Below are 21,694 nucleotides of genomic sequence, written 5' to 3'. Positions count from 1 at the left end.
TGGTGTATACAGAATTTTTATCACAGTCGTGTTTAAAATTTTGTTATTTTTTTTTTATTCAATCGTGGGGTGCCAAAATTTTTTTTACAGTCCTGGTGTAAATTATTTTTTATAACGGTCGTGCTGGTGGATTTTTTTTTAATTTTTTTTATCACAGTTGTGGTAAACCGAAATTTTTCCCACAGTCGTGGAGAACCAAAATTTTTATCACAGTCGTGGTATTAAAATTTTAATTTTTTTATCACGGTGGTGGTGTATCAAAATTTTTATCACAGTCGTGGTGTACTGAATTTTTATCACAGTCGTGGTGTACTGAATTTTTTTTCACAGTTGTGGTACATAAATATTTTATTTTTTTTATCACAGCCGTGGTATAAAAAATTAATATTTTTTATTACGGTCGTGGTAAACCAAAATTTTTATCACAGTCGTGGTATTAATTTTTTTATCACGGTCGTGGTGTATCAAAATTTATATCACAGTCGTGCTATAAAAAAAATTTAATATTTTTTATTACGGTCGTGGTGTATCAAAATTTATATCACAGTCGTGCTATAAAAAAAATTTAATATTTTTTATTACGGTCGTGGTGTATCAAAATTTATATCACAGTCGTGCTATAAAAAAAATTTAATATTTTTTATTACGGTCGTTGTAAACCAAAATTTTTATCACAGTCGTGGTATTAATTTTTTTTATCACGGTAGTGGTGTATTAAAATTTTTATCACGGTCGTGGTGTACCGAATATTTTATCACAGTTGTAGTATAAAAATTTTAATTTTTTTTATCAGGGTCGTGGTGCACCGATTTTTTCATCACGGTCGTGGTATAAATTTTTATTTTTTTTATCACAGTTATGGTACCCCAAAATTTTAATTTTTATATCACGGTCGTGGTATAATTTTTTTTAAATTTTTTTATCACAGTTGTGTTACCCCAAAATTTTAATTTTTTTTATCACGGTCTGGTGTATTAAAATTTTTATCACAGTCGTGGTGTACCGAATTTTTTTTTTGACAGTTGTGGTGTATAAATATTTAATTTTTTTTATCACAGCCGTAGTGTATAAAAAAATATATCACGGTCGTGGTATAAAAAAATTTAATCATTTTTTATCACAGTCGTGGTGTATCAGAATTTTTTTCACAGTCGTGTTAAAAAAAAATTTCATTATTTTTTATTCAATCGTGGGGTACCAATTTTTTTTCACAGTCGTGGTGTAATTTTTTTTTATCACGGTCGTGGTATAAATTTTTTATATTTTTTTTATTACAGTTGTGGTAAACCGAAATTTTTATCACAGTCCTGGTGAACCAAAAATTTGATGACAGTCGTATTATTAAAATTTTAATTTTTTTTATCACGGTCGTGGTGTATCAAAATTTTTATCACAGTCGTGGTGTACCGAAATTTTTTTTTCACAGTTGTGGTATAAAAAAATATTTTTTATCACGGTCGTGGTATAAAAAAAATTAATTATATTTCATCACAGTCGTGGTGTATAAAAATTTTTATCACAGTCGTGGTATACAATTTTTTAATATTTTTTATTGCGGTCGTGGTAAACCAAAATTTTTATCACAGTCGTGGTATTAAAATTTATTTTTTTTATCACAGTCGTGGTGTATCAAAATTTTTATCACGGTTGTGGTGTACCGAATATTTTATCACAGTTGTAGTATAAAATTTTTAATTTTTTTATCACAGTCGTGGTGCACCAATTTTTTCATCACGGTCGTGGTATAAGTTTTTTATTTTTTTTATCACAGTTGTGTTACCCCAAAATTTTAATTTTTTTTATCACGGTCTGGTGTATTAAAATTTTTATCACAGTCGTGGTGTACCGAATTTTTTTTTTGACAGTTGTGGTGTATAAATATTTAATTTTTTTTTATCACAGCCGTAGTGTATAAAAAAATATATTACGGTTGTGGTATAAAATTTTTTAATTATTTTTTATCACAGTCGTGGCATAAAAATTTAATTTTTTTTATCACGGTAGTGGTGTATCAAAATTTTTATCACAGTCGTTGTGTACCTAATTTTTTTTTTCACAGTTGTGGTATATAAATATTTTAATTTTTTTATCACAGCCGTGGTATATATATAAAACAAAATATCACGGTCGTGGTATAAAAAAATTTAATTATTTTTTATCACAGTCGTGGTGTATCAGAATTTTTTTCACAGTCGTAGTATTATTTTTTCTTTTATTTCAGTCGTGGTGTACCGAAAATAAATATTTTAATTTTTTTATCACAGTCGTATTTTTTTAAGGTTGGGCAACTTTTCAATCTCTTTTACTAAGAATTATAAAACCGCATCCTCACGACTCCTACAGACAGTTGTTAATTTCTTAAACCACATGATATTTGGATATCATGTGGTAAAGGTCTCCATCTTCCTCCACTCTACTACATGATAATCACGTGTTTTGTCACCTGGCTAAGTCTGGAACTGTATAACTTATCTGATATAGCAACAATAAGACGAATAAAAATTGGTATTTTTATTTCAACGAGATGTTAGTTACGTATCAGTGCTTTGTCTACGATGTTTTGAGTGAAAAATTAAAAAGCTCAAGAAAATTAAGAGAATTTGAGTTACTAGGATTTGCACGATAAAACCTAGATATACAACACCAGTGAAAAGTACAGACGGGATAAATAACGCTAATATTAATATTTAACATTATAGGAATGTGTGGAGTCCACATTAGCCCAAACAACGTTTGATAAAATCACAAATATAAAATCTGAACCAAATAGGGAGTAAAAAATTATAATATCGAAAAAAAGAAGACACATAAATATATTTTTTTCATTGAAGCTGTACGACCAGAAATTACCAAAACGTGGCAGTTACGTCATCTATCGTAACACCGTTTCTTCACACAAAACGAGCGGTATATTTACTTGTTACCACGGCTAATCTAGTTCACTTATGCTCGAACATTTAAAGCACGACAAATACGAGATGTACTATTTGTGGTAGTTGAAAACCAGCACACGAAAATTAAGTGAAGGCACGTTGGGTATAGCGCGAACAAGCGCTAATTAACCGGTCAATATACCCTTTACGTTCAATTCTGCACCATGTTTCATTGTAAAATGGACAAAAATTAGCGGAAATAAAAAGAAGCAAATTTTTTAAACGGTTCCGCAATTTACTACATAATGTTTGGCAGAAAGAACCGTGCATTTTGATGGTTAAAAACGAGCGCGGAATAATTACAGTAGTCGTGATCGTAACTGCAGGTGCCGAGATGTTTTATAATCTCTTGAATGAAGTTTTTAACGATACGAAGTAAAATGAGTTGGTCATTAGTAAAGCGCGATATAAAAATCCTAAAGGGTTAAAATCTGGAAAAGCATACTCGTTTAACTTGAAACGAGCGAACGTGTTGACGTAAAAGGATTCCTGGGTTTATGTGTAGATTCGTGTGCTAGATCTTGTAGTGTAGGATCTCGGGCTAGATCGACTGTATAAAAATAACAGAGTTAGTATTACGTGGTAGCCGGTGAGGTACAACTAAGCATTCATGCAAAATCATCACCATGCAAGTGCATTTGAGGTATAACGAGCAGTTTACTTACAGGCTGCGACCGGGAGAGATACTTTACACTCGAGCCATGCAAGCTGAAGTCCTGACCGCGGTTCGAACTATTCCGGGATCGACTCTCGCTGCGTCGGGTGCGGGAATATGAGCCGTCGCTGGCCCGCGGCTGGGGATGAGATTTCCCAGTGTTGGAGACGTTCTCCGTCGAGCCGCGCGCTTTACGCCGATAGGAATAAGCAGAAGAACCGACGGGAAACGAGGTGTGGTCGTCACTGTTGCCATACGAAGAGCTCGTGTCAAGCAGACTAGCTAGCGCTGGATAGCTGTGTGATCGTGCAAGAACACAAAACATGCAGTTTTAACTAAGCCGTACATGCTTTCATGTCTACCATGCTTCACAGATAAGAAGAAATACACATGCAGAAATAAACACAGACCGTTAGAACGGTACAAGTTTCGATAAATAAACACATGCCCATCTACATTGCAAGTTAAGATATCTAACTTTACCTTTTAGCAGAGAGACTTGCGCTTGTCGACCTCGCCTTGCTACGAGTTACAATACCAGGTGAGCTGTAGTTGTTTGAGCTCGAAAACTTGGACGATTTGAGTGGAGAAGCAACACCAGCGGGATCGACATTACTTTCATAATTGCTATGACTTGAATGCCTCGTATGACGAGCTGCAGGTTGGGAGGGTGATCGTGCATGTGATCTCGTGTCATCCAATCTAAAGACACACGTTTAAGTAATGGTAAGTAATACAAAATAAAAAAATATAAAAAAATAAGTAATAAAAAATAACTAGTGGTAGATTAGGGTAGGCATTTCTCGACTTATTTAGTAGTAAACCTAATTTAACAGAATTTAAAAACCGTATATCGCGCGACTCTAGTTAAAACACGATCAGGAAATATCGGTTTTAAGTGCTAACGGTATCCCATCTTACCCAACAGAACTACACATGACAAAATATGAAGGTAAAAAGTAAAACATAGAAAACGTTATTTAATCTACGCCAAGTGTTTCAGGCATACAATAACATTATATCGTTATTTTCTACAAAACAAAATTTAATTCGTACGAAATCAAACTTACTTTAACGTCCCCGTGGTGGCCGAACGAGGGTGTCGACGTGCTTTTACCGCCCTCAAACGGTCGCCCTGGGACATACCAACCCCTGACCTGCTGCGTGTGGTAACCCCAGCGTCCTGCATATATAATGTGAATTAGTTTGCTGATATGCGGAACACAACAATAAGAATTAGCCGTAAAAAAACCTGATCTGGTACCAAAAGTTGGACGATTCTCGTGTAAAGGAATACAGTCAGGATCTGGTGCTAGGAAAACGTGCCAAATGGGACAAGAAAAAAATGAAAATAAGATTCATTTTACCCCAACCTATTATATTGCTCAAGTCAGTACGTGGCATCAACAGTAACCATCTAATGCGACTTGAGGAAATTAATTTGGTTACTGGAAATTATAGAAGAAATTGTCAACGTTCAATACAGTATTGATCCAATGCACTGAGGTCCAATCAAGCAGTTGCAATAACACTAACAATACGTTAATCCTACCTTCGATTTATCCACTATTGAGAAGATGGCGGTCCCGTGTTCGTCTCCGGTCCCGCCTACGCTTGTGACGTCATCATTGTTGTTGTTCCTGTCGCGCAGAGAAATATCGTCTATTTCTGATGTGACACGGCGCATGCAGAGACGGTTCCCTCTTCCCTGGTTAACCTCGGCCCTGTAGATATCTCCTTGTACCCACATGCTGTGTTGCTTGCTGTGAAACAAGGAAAATTAATGATATAGTACTGAGGGGTAAGATGGGATACCATTGGCACTAAAAACTCGAAATTTCTGATCGTGTTTTGAGCAATTTAACAACGCCGTTTGAAGTCAAGCAATGCACTCCTAGCCAAACAAGATTAGAATGTGGCAAATGTGCCAAATACTATTTTGTCTACTGTGGTTTCATATCATGTATATCGTATGTGTTGACATAAAATAAGTAGTTTAGATTAAAGATTAAAATACATGAAAAAGTCCAATAGTCGTCAAGTTAGTGTTTTCAAAAAAAGATTCAATTAGTTGGTATCTTTAATATAGGCGAAGCTGGGTGTTTGAAATGATGTGGTTATACATCATGTTATGAACAAGGGACGTTCGTCAATCGACACAAATTTATCACGGAGAAAATCTTTAAGTGTCAAGAGATACGTGACGTTGTGCGGGCGAGGTAAAACTACTCGGGTATTGTAGAAAGGCACATGCTGTTATCGTGGCACTATATTTGCCGACCGTCACATAATATTTACTTACTCTTCTAGATAGTGTTGTTGCGGACCAATGATAGAGCCAGGTCGGGCAATGCGTATCCACGCGATACACTCTGCTGCGGTGAATCGGTAATGCTTCATCATATAACATGCTATCAAGGTACCAGTGCGACCCAAGCCGGCTGTAAAATAACACGAATGTTATAGAAAATAATACTTTTAAGGTGTAAGAATGTATAGATGGTTGGGGGGAGATGGGACACCTTATCATTCTATTTTCTCGTCACATTTGGTAGTAAACAAAGAAAATTTAAATAATTTTTAAATCGTATCCTCACGACTTCCATAGACTGTTGTTGATTGTTTAAAACACGATCAGGATATTTGGATATTATGTGCTAAAGATGTCCCATCTCCCCCCACCCTACTATATAATAACGCGTCAAACATGGAAAATATATATAAGATCTACACATTCTGCACATTTTGCAGTGTTACAGAACGGCTCAAACCGACTAAAAATCACGTAAATTTTATATAGAAAATAATAAGTGAAAAAAATATTTGTTTTGCATTTTAGGTAGAACGCAAAATACGACAGTGAAACAACAAAATATAGATAACGAACGCTATTGTGAAAGGTGATTTTGGCAGCGGGGAAAAAAAGCACTTCGGTGGCGATTGTTTTTTTAGCAGCTTTTTCCTGGCTTTTAATATCTTGATAGAGCACGATTTTCAGGCATAACAATGGGTTGCGAAAACAGTAACAAAAGTGAGAAAGGGACTTACGGCCTGTAATGCTCACCGCCGAGTTATTGGAGCTACGGGCGAGTTGGGGCCGGTAGAGCGACATTAGTAGCGGCCTTCAAAAGGAGTTGTCGTTGTTATCGCAACACAATAGGCATTGTGACGTATGATGACGCGGGTTAGGTAGTAATCATTAACCTAGCTTATATGGGACCAGCGAAAAATGTGGAAAAATATTAGCGCCATCAAAAGTCGACAACTAAGTTTCTAAGCACTTTATGGTCGTAAATGCGTCATGTTGTTTGCCCATAAACCAATAACAAACAATAAAGACGCAAACACATTAAACAACGCGTATTTAAAAAATGAACAGTATGTAACAAAACTATGTTTTTGGATTGAGTGCGACGAAATACGTAACGGACAAAAATCAATACAACGAATTGTATATTTAAATATGAGATATATCATATATATTTCTCTATATGGTAGCATCAGTCGCATTTTCAATTAGATTACAGTTACTGATGTCATTGGCTTATTTACAGTTTACACAATACAACTTAATATACCTTTACAATGAACTGCAATTGCTCCGTCTGTGTTTTCGCAAATATCCAAGAATCGTTTGAGTATTGAATCGGATGGTGTACTGCCATCAACAAAGAACAAATCATGATGGTCGAACCCAGCGTCCTGTGTGGAGAAATAGTTCAGCGGTTGGCGTAATGGCTTACGCGGAGATTTGGAGATAAACAAGCGAAAAATTAGCGTACATTCTAAGAATAAAAGCACGACCATTCATAACGGCTTTAATCTAAAGGTACATCGCCATATACAAGCAATTGATTTGAATAAAATTTAAAATTTACAGGAATTTTTGGGAAGATTATAATTTTTTTAACATTTTTTAATGGGATAGGCTATTATATATATATATTTTTAACACAAATACATTGAAGTCAGCATTCTATTTCCTGTATATGTTACCACATTATACACATTCTAATTAGAATATTAGAAACATCACCCATGCTTAGACTGCAGTCAGTTGAGTTGTGATTTCCAATACTGTTATGTAAACAATGTTGTTGGTTTTGTGGCAGATCAAAAATCAAGATACCAGATTAAAAATAAGCGCACAGGGACATTTAACAGTCTAGGAGCTCAAATATAAACATAATAAAGTTACCTGGAACCTCCTGGCATCGTACATCTTTTTATTAAGTCGAACTATGCAGGATACGCCGTGTTTACGGAAATATGGGAAATAAGCCTCAGGGGCGTGCAGAGGGTAGCCTGTTGTCATATTTTATTACATTATAACTTACGTTAGCATAAATCAGCATAATGGCTGGCCCTACCAGTTATTTGGTTGTGTTGTACACAGTACAAAATACAATAACAGTAAAGCTACAGCACAAATCATTAATTATGCATAAAGAACACAAGTAAAACGAACTAAGGCCTGACTATATTGGTTTGTAATTCTTAATTAATATGAATGATGAAAAAATGGTAAAATAAGTTTTGTGCATGGTATGTAAGAAGTAAATGCAATTTAAATTTAACTATAAGTTCTGCACACAAAGCATAGGCAGGAGATACACCTAAATGTAATTGCAAATCAAATGTCAATTGCATTCATAACCTTTTAAATTGGAAACTTATAAATGTCTGCTTCAAAATAGGATAAAAACCAACCGTTTTCAATTTTACTCCTTGGGTGTGGACCACTGAATGCAAGAAACTTTTCCGGTAAAACCCAGTTAAAATCCCCATTTTCCACTCTTTCATAATGCTCATACTCATCTGGATCAAATGTATCCGGACAGTAGAACCTGTGTGTGATTGCTCTGTCCACCGCATGTAAGCAATCTAGTAGTGTCAAGTTGTACGAGCATGGTCCAAATGATGCATCCCTGTTTTGATGGTTTGGGAAGTAAAAAAAGGGGGTAAAATTAAAAGTATGTAAAAGGAAAAAAGAATGACCTGTTAAATCATGAACACATAATTCCTGACGTTTGAAAAAAAGAAAATGATATTTAAGTGTACTTAATACTGAATATTAAAGATCGAAAGTATAATTTAATGTTCTTAACAAAACTGTAAAAAAAGAGCTAACACAATCTGTGGACTTTAGTTTCTATGGTTACAAATTATTTGTTACTAACAATGTTGCTGGTATTTATATACTGTGGTCTTAAACTTTCAATCCCGATTGAATGTCAGAGTTTGCGGCAAGGGATTTGCTTTTAAAGTTTAAACAAGATTGATTTACTGTCACATTAAATAAACATTCAGCCACCTGTATGGTAGATATGGTGGACTGCTGCCAGATACCAAGGGTCTGTAGGCTTCCTCTGGTGTTCTCTTTAAATGAATGATCTAAAGGTAGACCAGGTGTTACAGAGTGCATACAAGTAATTTATTCGAAATAATTAGTCAAATGGGTTGTTTACTAAAGTTATACCTGGTAAGCACCAATTAAAAAAGCAGCGTTTGCACGTTTCCTCGCATCAAATGATGTGTAGTGCACAATCTTTTTTTTGGCTAACGAAATTGACTGTAAAAAATAAATACATGAGTATTATTATGACATGGCTAATTGATAGAACAGTTTCACACTGCTTGTTAATAAAAAACAATTCAAAAGCTTGTCAAATATTTTACAACAATTGTAAAATGCCATAGGTGTGGAGCATGAGAGTAAAAAAACAACTCATTGTAACTTGAAACAGTGAGTGTGTTGTATGTGTGCTGTACAAACACTGCCATGCTTGGGCTAACAAAGCGTGAACAAGGTTAACTATTGAACAAAGCGTAATGTGGTGAATACGGAACCAAATCAATCGTGGAATATTAATACTGACTAGCACGATGGCCAGAGCCTTTGTTGTAATCTAATCCATTCTTATTTAAAGAATGGCAAACAAAAGCGTGCGGGGCATGATCTTTAAAGGCAACACAATACCAGCAGTATTACAATACGAGAGCGCAAAACCACGCTTGATAAATTCCAATCAAAACTAAATTATCCGAACAACGCAGATGTGGAAAGTGATGAGATTACCGGCATCTGGTGACATAAGATATTTGCTGATATAAATAGAACCCCTTATTTATACACATGTTCCTAGTTCCTACAAGTTCTGTTCCGAGGTTAAAACACAATGCCATTTTATAAAAACAGTAATGCTTGGTACATCACTAGCAGTTCTGTGTAAAACTACATTGGCGATTGTGTCATTGGTATTTCAAAGTATGTGGAGTGTTCACCCGTCCATTCATACAAAGTACAGCCATGAGTTTAAGTGAGCCAAAGTGGTTTCAACAAAACCAATAATGTTATTTAAAACAACGCTCGGCACGGAGGCAAGATTGATCTTGATTTTACAAAGTTTCGGTTAAAGTGCTTTTGAAACGAACTGTCCATTATCAAAGCTAAATGAAGTGACTTTTGTTGGACTACACAACAGCACAAATACTGTGTCAAGACTATATGAAGCATAATTAATCATTTGCATTTATAAAACTATAGAATGTGTGTATGGGTCATGTTAATTAATGTATGTATGTATATTTAAATATTGTGTCATATTGACTAGCCAATTAGCCATACATCCCAAGCTTGCAAAAAAGATAACAATGTCGGAACATTTGTTGGACAGTTTCAACATGCAATAATAAATAATATTACATTATTGCATGAACTACAGATAATATATTACGAATATTGCCATTATAATTTTGCACTAAAAATACATTACAGTTCTTAGGCTTTAAAAAAATATTATTGGCCAAACTACAAAGACATTTAACACAATAGTCTCTCGGCAAAACCCATGTTCATAAATAACCAAGCGGGGCTATGTACTTAACGTAACCAAGTGTACTTAACATTACCCAGAAAAGTTTTGTTTTACCGAGGAAATATATGATTGAAAATGATGAAATATATACATACCTTCAATTTCTTGTTTACTTTGCAACAGTAGCGGTGGAGTTGAGCCAGGTTTAGAGGGCCGAAGTCGGCATAAAAACTTAAAAAATACAAATTAAATCAATATAGATACATAAATAAAAATAAAACACTTTTTTTCATTATATACATTAAAACAAAGTAGGTAGGTACTTTAAGGGAAACATAATAGAAAACAAAAAAATAATTATTGTATTGGGGGCTAAATATAATGCAGGAGCAACATTTTTAATCAACAGAAATTGATCATTATTTACAAATTAAAAGATTGATTATGTTTTAGTGAGCACTATTGTATAATTAAACGTGTAATTCGCAAGGATTTAGGCTTTAATCCACATAACCCAGCGGCCAGCACTGAGAATAGAGGCGTAATTACAATTAAATAATGGATGAGGTAAAAATAATACAAGGAATCAATAAGCGTGGCTTACTTTTCGTAAATCAGTTCATCATCCACGTTAAAGTAGTGAGTGTGGGATGTGCTTTTGGGTTTGCTCCTTAACGTCGCAAAGTAAAACTGATCTGAAATTTTACAAGGAAAATGATGAAAACTTTAAGAAAAAAAAAGTCATATTATAGTCTATAAATATATATAGTCTATAGGCTCCTAAATTAACATAGATAACTAAACAAAAATTTTAAAGTGATCTAAAATTTAACATTGAAAAGCATGACATAAATGGATTTGTATTGAATCAATAAAACGATATTGTTTCTTGTTTATTCTTAATAAACATTCCATTGGCTGCTTTGAAATTCAGTTGGTTTTTAAATGTTCTTTAGTGAAATACATTGAATAAAAGAACTTTTCCTCCAATAAATCCTAACTAATCCAAAAATCCAACCACGTAAGAACACATAAATGATAATAAATATCATTATATTATGCCATGCTTTACATTCTAATAAAACAAAACGTAACCCAAAAACCAATACAACCATCAACAAATTTTAACTAACTAGTCAAACAACTTGTATTGTAGTATATAGCCCATAAAATACATACAACACAACACTGAAGAACAGGTATATAAACTAAGCAATCTGTTTAAATTCTGAATGTAACTTTTATCCTTGCGTGGCTGGAAAATGACAGTCGTTAAACAAGGGTTCTCTGTTTCATACACCTCATGCCAGCTTACAAGTTACCATGCATCCTACTTTGTAGGTGATTATGTTTTAAGTATTTTTTTTATTTCAAATTTTAAACTAACCTCTAATTATCTCCGCAGCACTGACAAGGTCGCTGTCATCTGACGCAGCTGAGTGACGCAAAGATGAAATATTGGAACTTTCGAAAGCGTCTTTCTTCATTGAAGTTTTTGCATCAAAACGATCGAGATGCGGGTCACTTATGTGCATGTGCTTCAACGCAGAAGCCAAATACATTTGAACGATGCCGCACAAAAATTGAAACTTTTGGCTGTGGAGGATCCAACTTAAAAAGGGGATTTTCATTAACCAAATTAAACTACTTTCAAAAGCACCTGGAATGAGCTATTTCACCGAACACTGACCTGATATAATAGAATTTGTTTTAAAACCATACTGCAGCAGGTAAATAGTAAAATAACATTTCATATTCATTATAGCTATAGCATGTAGTTTTTAAACACCAATATATCATGTACACAATAAGCGGTTGTTACGTAATGAGGCAACAATATGATAAATATTTATACTGAACATACGCGGAGCCGCCGACCCGGCTTTAAATTTAAAATCGCTGTGATTAGTCGTTAATTACGATTATACAATAAGCTTTTAAAATATTCTATTGCCCAAATACCTTTGATCGAAAGTTACACTTCAATGCTGCTCAAAATTAACGAATCTGTCACTAACGCAGCAAAAATACTGCAGCTAAACTGCTCATAACCACACGATCGAGTGTCTTGTAAACACTGGAGCACTTGAAATATTGTATAATCAGTAGAGCGTAAAATTTGGTCACGTGCATGGTTTAAACCAATCAAACCATTCATACGATACGTTCCTACAGCAACGAGATTCCGCCAAGCGGTGAAGCGATCACGATCTTCTGTTGTATTTTTACTTGATTAGAAAGGGGATAAACTTGAACAGGTAATCAATAAATTTGAAGTAATACATAATGACAAAGTTTCTTTTGAGTCTTGGCTCCGGGTTTCTTTACCATTACATTACAAACTCACCCGAAACGAAGCCATAACTTTCATTTCAATTTTTTCAGCTAATTTTGCAAAAGTAGCAACATTTTACAGTTTAAACAGTATTTCTATTTATAAAAAATGTTCAATCCACTAATTTATGCAAGATATTTATCGTGGTGCAACAAAACATTAATTTTAAATCTTTGAAAAAGTAAACCATTTTTATTCGTCCTAGGTAGTATCCATTATAGCAAATGCAATCGTTTACCAAATGATATGATTTCTCCTTTTTGATCGAGTATCGACAGTATGGTATGTAGTTGTATATCTGCTTGTATTTGTTGAAATATGTTCCATCAATAATATATTTATGTTTAATTAGTAAAATCTTAGTGTGAGAAATGCTGGGGAAAAATTAGGCAAGAAATCATAATAGCAAAAGGTGGATTTCATTGTATCTAGTTACCTTTTTTATTGCTCAGTTTTAGCTTTTAGGAATCTTAGATAGGATGTATATATAAACAAAACCCGTAAGAACTATTACACAGCAAGCAAATTTGGGTGTTTCTTTAGATAGGTTTAGTTTGTATCGTTTGCTCTTCCACAGACATAACACATTTTTGCATAGAGGACAGACAGACATTCAGAAATTTGGTTTAATTAATAAAACGGTGTGGTAAAAGTTCAAGTTGTATTCTAGCCCCTGTGTTCTCAATGTAACTGTATAATTTAAACAACAGACATTAGAACAGTCAGCAAATATTTTACAGTGAATATTAGAAAATTTTAGTTTAACATGAAATGCATTGTCTCTGAATATAACTTGACTTCCCTTATATTATTAGACGAAGGGAACATCCAGTTTTGGTAAGCGGCACAACAAGACACATACCTTGTGTCGCCGCACTGGCCGATCCAACTACCATATCCAGAAGAAACGATCAGCGAAAATTGGACAATGTAAGTTGATGGTAGGATTTTAGGTTTAATTCAGAATGCGATACTTGCTGTGCTAACATTAGGTCTGAACCACTCGTTATATGTTATTTAAATCAGCAGCTCAGCACATTAAAAATATAAATTAATTCCATACAAAATTGTTGTTTATTAGAAACTATAAGATTTTAGATGTCTTTATATTTAGATTGTACGTCAGCAACCCAATGGTTCATGGACTTTACTCGGCTTGCTTTAAAATGGTTTAAATTTACTTTTCATCCTTAGTTAACTGGTCAAGGAAAGCCAAGAGACGTCATACAACTGGTACTGGTAGAATGAGACATCTCAAGTTGGTGAACCGACGTTTTAAGTAAGTTGAAACAACTGCCATTTTAAATTTATTACCATATTTATCTTTTAGGCATGAATTGGTAAATGTGATGTTATTTTCTTCCAATTGCATAGGAACTTGTTTTAATTAAATTTTAAACACTATGTGTGATTTTTATTTTTTTACCATATATTCAGCTCAACTGTTTTGCTTTTTCCTAGACTTTTTTAATATCGTATTTTTGCTGTTGATTCCATTTTCTTTGTTTTTTTTTTAATCAATAAGATTTATCATGTTTGATGAGGTAAATAAAAGTTCCTATTTTATTTTTAGGAATGGATTCAGGGAAGGCCAAACACCAAAACCACGCCAAAGTAAATCACAGGCAAAAGCATAACTGTGTATTGAAATAGCGAGTGAGAAATAAACCTTCAACTTGAATAAATCAATCACATTATTTTTGGCTGGTGTTTTATTACCGGTGGTTAAGGGGGAACAGAATTGTTTTTATTTCTCTTATGTTTGGAAGTGTAGGAAGCTTAAATTACAAAGCTGTAGTATAAAGTTTTTATTTAGCTGTTACTTAGTGAAAGTTTGGTAATTGTGAATGGATAGTGCCAACGACCAGCGCACTTTCTGCAAAATAGGTTCGGCGTCAAACATTTAGGTCTAGTCCGATATTAAATACCCAGTTTTTTTCTGTAATAACGTAAAATGCATTGACTTCGATTAAAATATGGATAAAACTTTTTATTTTGAAGTAGTATGCAGTTAGAATCGAAGAAAGTAGGTCAATTGACAATTAAAAATAACTACAGTTTCACCTATGCGGTTTTTGTAAACCCTGCTGTCGATATCCCACGCCAGTGTAAAGTCGCGTAAACATCTATAAACTTGTGGTACAAAAACACATACCAGCACCACCAGTATAGGGTAGCACGACGTAGGAAAACCTTTCGGTATATGGGCAGAGCTGTTAAGCTAAACAGGTTCAAATAGTTGAAATCGACGTTATCATAGGAAACTTGTCGGACTCGATCTTGAAGATTGGCGTCAATTTTAATTTAAAAATCGGCAGAGACAGCCTATAATATATATCATCTTTTGTAACACTTGCTTGCGCTGATGTGTAGAGAATAAAAAATGGAAACAAAATTGTTTTTGTTATTTACCCTGTGCTTGTTTGGTGCAGCCGTTGCAGGCCCAACAGTGAAGACAAATAATGGACATCTGTTTGGTGTCAGTGAAGCAGAAGCATCGGTGTTTTACAGGTTAGTGTGGAAAACATATTTGGTCGGGCTTGCACAGAATCGGGTGATTGTGCACGCTACTAGGATTAAATGATCTTTTGATCTCTTTTGCTGATTATTTTGTTGCCTTATCAAAATAAAGACGTTCTATGTGTAAATATGTTGTTTCATTGCATTATACATGGGCGATCTAACACGTACTTCTGTTGACGCAGCATTCCCTATGCTAAACCTCCCGTTGGAAATCTGAGGTTCCAAAACCCAGTTCCCATTGGCTACCTTGGGGATATTGACGTCACCAACAATACTGGAGTCGGTTGCATAGGCATGCGGTTGATGTGTTCTATTGGTCAATGCGCTGAATTTGTAAGATTTTACCAGGCTACAAAGTAGCTTTTCATTTTAAACGTACTGTTTCAGCACAATTACGTTATATGACTGGTGAGAAGGGCAGTAAAATAAATGAATGAATGTAACTTAATTGCTTCATCCTTGCGTGGACAGAAACGTCAGTCGTTATAACACGTTGTTCTATATATGCTTTTTTGTAGGAATCGGAAGATTGTTTGTACCTCAACGTTTACGTACCAACGAGTGTCGATCTATCAGACCCAGCCAACCAACCAAAAGCAACTTTACCTGTCCTGGTTTGGTTCCATGGCGGAGCGTTTTGGTTTGGGGCAGGTCTTGCACCATTGTATGACGGCCGATTCCTTGCAGAGAAAACTGGAGCAATCGTGGTCACACTGAACTACAGATATAGTGAGTTTAAACTGTGCAGTTTTAGGTAACCAAAGCCTATACGGCTACAAATGTAATTTTATTTGATCCCAAGGTATTATAGCCTAACAGTATTTTTATAAGCTGTTTGTTTGACCACAATTTGAGTCTAGGTATTTATTTAAGTATAGAGATGATAAAATTAGCCTGGCCTTGAGTAATCAAGAGTTTATGACCTTGTAATGTGGGGTGACATCTTTCAAACATACGTTGCTTATCTCACGCTATTTATATTGTTTTAGTAAGTACCGTTGCTAAAATGCCTTTCGTAAGTACCGTTTCTAATTTAGTAAGTACCGTTGCTAAAATGCTGCCTTTCAAATTGAATGCAGCCCGAGTGCTGCTGCTAAGAAACGGAATGGTATATGACCTGTGTGTACTGCCGAAAAAACGTTTCACAGATATTTAAATTTAGGCTATAATTATGTAGGGTGGGGGGAGATGGGACACGTTCCTAATCCTAATTCTCGTCCCATTTGCGAGTAAACAAAAAACTTTCAAAGAATTATAAAACTGTATTCTAAAGAATCCCATTGACTGTTGGTAGTTATTTAAAAAACGATCATAATATTTTGAAAAAATGTGCTAGAGTGGCCCATCTTACCCCACAGTATAACTAGAAGTTTTATTTTAATTTTAAGCAAGTTTTGAGATAAAAATTCCGAACAAACATAAGTAGATCTCCAATTAAAATGCATATTTATTTGCAGTGCCGTTCGGTTTTCTTGCGATGGGATCTTCTGCTCCTGGAAATATGGGTTTCCGTGACCAGCAGGTGGCGCTACAGTGGGTGCAGGATAACATTGGGGTATTTGGTGGGAGCAATTCACAGGTTAGAACAAATTTAAGAATAAGTAAAAAAGATTTTGTGTTTTTTTATAAACAATTTATAATTTTGTTGCACCGATGTTGCAAAAATAAATTAGTCGGTTTTATTTGATTACTTTTTACATCTGTTGACTTTATTTTGAAAAAACTTAAATCCTATAGTTTTTTGTATACTTTCGTATGCAAAAAGTACTTTCGCATGATTTTAGTTTTAAATCGTTCAAATTTTAATTTAAAAAACTCTACTTATAGGTAACGATATATGGTGAGAGCGCTGGAGCTCAAACTATTGGTCTGCATCTTCTTTCTTCAGTGAGCAAACCGCTATTCACCAATGCATTCATGCAAAGTAATCCTGTTTCATTTACTTTCAAAACCTCAGCAGAAGCTGTAGATTTGGGAACCCGACTTTCAAAACGCACTGGGTGTCTCACTGGAAGTTACAACTGCTTAGTGTAAGCAACTAGCGACAGTTTTAAGCATCGTTACTGTCAGTAACGAATATACCAAGAGATTTTTTGTTTTATCTGACTTTTGACCCATAACTGAATTATTGACAAAGGTTTCTGCCAAATGGTTGACGAAAGATGTAGTTGTAGACCATTTTTCCTACCTAAAAATTAAAGTTTGTGCTCGAGACCAACTCGTCATTTGTACAGACACAGGAAGTATTATTTTCTGAAAAGTTTATGTTTGTCATAACAGTCAAAAATCCTCTGAAGAAATCAAGAGCGCCTTCGTTAAGGTCATGATGGGAAACATGGCAAGCGGAGACTTTTACGGATTCATTGAACCATTTGCTCCAGTTATCGATGGTGTGGAATTCACTCAACAGCAAGCGGATGCCTTTGCTGTACGACACGTTAAGCCTTTAATTATATATTATAAATTGAAATTATGGGGCGGAGAAAGACGGGACACTTTTAGCACATCGTATCCAAATATACCGATCGAGAAATATATTGAAACGGTGTCCCATCCTACCCCAACCCTACTGTTATTTTATCTGCAAAGTGATTTAGAAACACCTTGCTCCCTCGACATAATGTCTTGGCACAATGGTTAGAGCGCCTATAGGTTACTATAATTGCTCCACAGTGGGCTGTTGTCTGGGCAGGCACGAGAGGTATATGAAACAGAAGAACCACTTTGTACGGCTGTCGTTCACCGACATGGGAGTATTAATAAGTTACATTAACTCGTATATTAAGATGACAAAACTTAATTTTTAAATCCAAACTTGACCCGGATGAAGTTATAAAACTTCTTAATTACAGGCAGGGGAATGGCACACGGATAAGAACGTCGTCATTGGAACAGATTTCCAAGAATTGTATTTGGTTTCTGCCATGATTCCTGTAGCTCTTTCTTACGATGTAAGTTGATAATTTAGGAAATAGAAAAGAAATTTAAATGTGTCTATAAGATATGATTCCTCTGGCATTTATTATTTCGTTACGGCGATACTTTACGAACAGATCGAAACTTCTTCAACAAATTGGAACACACTTACGATAGCAACATAATACGGGGCTGCATTAAAACATAATTCCTATTACTTTATAGAGGTTCGTATCGATGTGTGAAAAGATGTGGCCGGGAATCTCAGATGATGTAATTGCCCTGTATGCACCTGACCCAACTGTTACAGATTTCAGGTTGGTTATCGTGGGGCGCCAAGTGACACATTGGTTACAGGCTACAGCTCTCCTGCCTCTAACCTGTAGGTTACGGACGATGTATGAAACCGAACATTCGTGTTATAACGACTGTCGTTTCCCGCCACACAATGATTAAGCAAGTAGCATTTCATCTTCAATGAGTTTTCATACGACTACGTTTCTCAATTTTTAAACACTGACCTGATTCAGTGTAAACTAACTTATTTACAATTTGTGAGTTTTGTTTAACATGCGGTTTCTATTCCAGAGACGCCTACGGGGACATGTTAACTCACTACGCGTTCACTTGCTCGTCAAGATCCGTTGCACGCTCCGCCGCAGCAACAAAAGATTATTTCAGTAACGTGTTTTACTTTACCAACTACCATCCTCTTACTGGCCCAGATTGCCCCACACTTCTTGGACCACTTAAGGTAAAACAAAATAAAAAATGCAGAAAAAGTTTTTTCTTAGCACCTTGCACTGGCAAGAAAAAATATTGAGAATGAACTATTTTCTGTATGAGCAAAACTCCCAATGGGGTGACCGGGGATGTAGGGCAGAGTTGGCCATTACCCTTAGATTTGAAAAGTGTTTGGTGTTTTTGTTCCATGTGTTCTTCGTTACTGTACAACATTTATGGTTTTTACAATTAATCTCACAGAGATTATGCGGATACGCATATCACTCCTCTGAGTTAAGTTACGTGTGGAGAACCGGACCCAACGTTGGCCAAACTTACACCGAGGATGAGGTTCCGTACGTTAACGCCTGGACCAACTATATCGGTGTGTATACACGGATGGTTTTCACATGTTTTTTGATTACACTTAACACACTTTTTTGGTTTATAATTGAAGAATAGCACGGTTTCGTAGAATTCTAGTCGTTTATTCATTTATAAAACACCACAGTTTAAATGTGTCCATTTTAGCATGTTTTACCAATTCAAATCAAATCGTATCCTTTTGTTTTCATACAGGTAACTTTGTGTTCAGTGGTAACGTGAACAAAGGATTGGATGCTGGTTTGCAAAGCGACCTTGGCAGTTTCGTGGAATGGCCGCAGTACCAAGCTCCTGTTGCTGGTTCTGCAACCGGATCTTCTGACTGGCTCAGTGCGTCACTGGATGCCCCATATCCGAGTGTCGAGCAAGAACCCTTGGATCATTATTGCTCTTACTGGGATACTATCGGTTACGATTTCAAAATCTTTGGCCCGGGTTTTGCCGAAGCTTTGAACATCGCACTTAACCAGGAATAAAGTGGAAATTAATGGCAGTAGTGTTTTTGTATCGGCTTTCAGTGAAATAGATTTGTAAATCACAACAAATGGGTATAAAGTAAAGGGCAGTTAAAAAGTTAAAGTTTCCGAGCAATCCGAGGTATTTTAGGAGGAGAATTAAGCTTTCGCAAAATTCTTTTATGTCCGTGATGTCTACGCCCTACAAACGGTAATTTTAATTTAAACTGCCTGCCGAACACGAACAAACAATGTTCGGGCTAGATGTTAAAACATCTGTGTAGCCTACGCATGGACTTCTAGAATGTAGCTAGTTTGGGTTCGCGATTTAATCGTGCGTAAAAAAACAGCTAAAACCAGTTATTGCACTACTAAATATTCTACAAAAAAACAAGAGATAAACAATCCACTGATAATTTTGTCTATGGGAATTGGCGACGCTCAACCCAGCAGATTAAAGAGAGAAAGACAGGGGGCAATTATGTGATGCTACTGTTTGTCTATCTTTCTATGATCTTATCTATTACTGGTGAGACCGCAAAACAACTGCAGATAAATTGATGAAGACAAGTTGAAGCAATGGACAATCCACCATACCGCATGAAAATACACAGCAAATGAAACATTTTTCTGTCTTTTTTTGGTTGTTGCCAATTAAAAACCATTTGTATTTTCTAAAAAAATCTTAGCCACGTATTCAGGACTTGTTTCTTCACTGCTGTCTTGTGATAGTGTAACAGTTATATTATAATCACATTCTGTATATCTGCAACTTCAGTAATAAAATTCTGTATCATTTCTAGTACAATGGGTTGAATGTATTTAAAAAAATTCCCTCTGTTTTTCTAAAACACCCTCTATTACACCTTGATTAAGATACTTGATATATTTCAAAATTACCAAGCCTTCCAAAACAAACATTTAGTCATTGTAACTGCCTTTTTTAATACCATCAAAAATATAAAATAAAATATATTTTAGGGGGGAGGGCAATCCCCCCCTGTCTCCCCCATTAATGTCCGCCACTGCCTTCGTTGTTAAAGTAGTCAAGTGCATTTAATATTAGATTTAGAGTTATTAACCTCACACAAACTTACCCAGAATCTTCCATCACTTATTTGTTGCTATATTTTCTATTGAATGTACTAGCTGCAAACCCCACAGGAATGAGGAATGTATTGGAACTCCTCTTTTTAGGTATTTTTATGTGAACTGTTAAATGACTTTTTGAAGGGTTCCATTTTGAATTGTTTACCCATCTTCTCCATTTCACAAGTAAATCCGGTTTATCCATACTAAATCAAATGCGGATATCTCTTCAGTTGGATTATCATATTTAGGCTTACATTTTACAATGTTTATCATATTTTCTAAAGCAAAGAGAAAACGAACGATATTTTAAGAATACCAGACAATATTTATAAATAATATGCAATTCTTTTAAACACTGTTCTATATTTACTGATAAAAACTGGTTTCTAAAAATATTTCAACGCTGTCAACGGCATGACTAACTACTCGTTTGTTTCAAAACATTGACTGGTCACGTGGTCGTCACGCATTAGCTCGACGGCGAGCATATGAAACGTTGTCATATTGGGCCGTATGTTACAGTAAAGAAAGCTATGATGTATTCCATAAAAAAACGATTCCTAGTCATGGGTTTAAGAATTTATTCTTTTAGGTCCATATTTATAGCTTCTACTAAACCCGAGGCAAATATGTCAAAACCTATCCATCGTTGGTATAGGTTTAGGTATTTTTTAAATATTTAGTAGGGTGGGTAAGATGTGACATTTTTCATTCGCCTGATCGTTGCCCTTTGGTTGTAAACATGGAATTATTTACTTTTAGTCTCGCGTTAAAAAAACCATCGGGAAATTTGGGTTGTTGAGGCGCTATCGTTTTCCCATCTTATCCCAGGTCATACTATAGGCGCAGTTATTCGAAAG

The 21,694-nt window shown here is 35.2% G+C and overlaps 2 protein-coding genes and 1 long non-coding RNA gene across 5 annotated transcripts; 1 reads left to right on the top strand and 2 right to left on the bottom strand.

Moving 5' to 3' along the window:
* Positions 1–2,496: 2,496 nt before the first annotated feature.
* On the bottom strand, positions 2,497–12,095 carry LOC100179013 (dual specificity protein phosphatase CDC14C-like). 3 transcript variants are annotated; one of them, XM_018813049.2, is made up of 14 exons: positions 11,794–12,095; positions 11,011–11,101; positions 10,562–10,637; positions 9,068–9,160; positions 8,903–8,982; positions 8,299–8,516; positions 7,787–7,893; positions 7,167–7,290; positions 5,891–6,029; positions 5,141–5,351; positions 4,659–4,771; positions 4,072–4,290; positions 3,599–3,884; positions 2,497–3,483 (listed from the first exon to the last, which is right to left on the bottom strand). In XM_018813049.2, exons 1-14 carry the CDS (start codon positions 12,035–12,037, stop codon positions 3,475–3,477), a joined length of 2,010 nt encoding a protein of 669 aa, XP_018668594.1. In that variant the 5' UTR covers positions 12,038–12,095; the 3' UTR covers positions 2,497–3,474. The 3 variants fall into 3 exon arrangements, with proteins under 3 accessions (XP_018668594.1, XP_026691280.1, XP_018668595.1); XM_026835479.1 differs by having other exon boundaries at positions 3,599–3,833; XM_018813050.2 differs by lacking the exon at positions 3,599–3,884.
* Positions 12,096–13,045: 950 nt separating this feature from the next.
* Positions 13,046–19,780, top strand: LOC100181357 (cAMP-regulated D2 protein-like). The gene is made up of 14 exons (XM_002127880.3): positions 13,046–13,153; positions 13,557–13,671; positions 13,936–14,020; positions 14,315–15,252; positions 15,447–15,597; positions 15,783–15,993; positions 16,722–16,843; positions 17,092–17,294; positions 17,545–17,692; positions 18,117–18,215; positions 18,406–18,497; positions 18,769–18,934; positions 19,165–19,288; positions 19,483–19,780. The coding sequence occupies exons 4-14, from the start codon at positions 15,125–15,127 to the stop codon at positions 19,761–19,763; spliced, it is 1,725 nt and encodes a 574-aa protein (XP_002127916.1). The 5' UTR covers positions 13,046–13,153; positions 13,557–13,671; positions 13,936–14,020; positions 14,315–15,124; the 3' UTR covers positions 19,764–19,780.
* A 274-nt stretch (positions 19,781–20,054) lies between these two features.
* On the bottom strand, positions 20,055–21,211 carry LOC113474435. The gene is made up of 2 exons (XR_003396098.1): positions 20,840–21,211; positions 20,055–20,514 (listed from the first exon to the last, which is right to left on the bottom strand). It is a non-coding gene; the product is annotated as an uncharacterized LOC113474435 (long non-coding RNA).
* Between the last annotated feature and the right edge of the window lie 483 nt (positions 21,212–21,694).

Source organism: Ciona intestinalis, chromosome 8, assembly GCF_000224145.3.
Source record: "Ciona intestinalis chromosome 8, KH, whole genome shotgun sequence".
In the NCBI taxonomy this organism is placed as follows: Eukaryota; Metazoa; Chordata; class Ascidiacea; order Phlebobranchia; family Cionidae; genus Ciona; species Ciona intestinalis.
The sequence above is the reverse complement of the archived record's forward strand: the minus strand, read 5'-3'. Positions and strand labels throughout refer to the sequence as shown.

What these genes read in the sequence shown, in the direction of transcription:
- LOC100181357 (XM_002127880.3), top strand. Translation starts at nt 15,125, where the DNA reads ATGGAAACAAAATTGTTTTTGTTATTTACCCTGTGCTTGTTTGGTGCA. An exon ending in GAAGCATCGGTGTTTTACAG is followed by an intron (nt 15,253 to 15,446) that starts GTTAGTGTGGAA and finishes CTGTTGACGCAG; the next exon opens with CATTCCCTATGCTAAACCTC. An exon ending in CCAACTGTTACAGATTTCAG is followed by an intron (nt 18,498 to 18,768) that starts GTTGGTTATCGT and finishes TTTCTATTCCAG; the next exon opens with AGACGCCTACGGGGACATGT.
- LOC100179013 (XM_018813049.2), bottom strand. Translation starts at nt 12,037, where the DNA reads ATGAAAATCCCCTTTTTAAGTTGGATCCTCCACAGCCAAAAGTTTCAA. An exon ending in AAGTAAACAAGAAATTGAAG is followed by an intron (nt 9,161 to 10,561) that starts GTATGTATATAT and finishes TATTTTTTACAG; the next exon opens with TCAATTTCGTTAGCCAAAAA. An exon ending in CCACCATATCTACCATACAG is followed by an intron (nt 8,517 to 8,902) that starts GTGGCTGAATGT and finishes CCATCAAAACAG; the next exon opens with GGATGCATCATTTGGACCAT.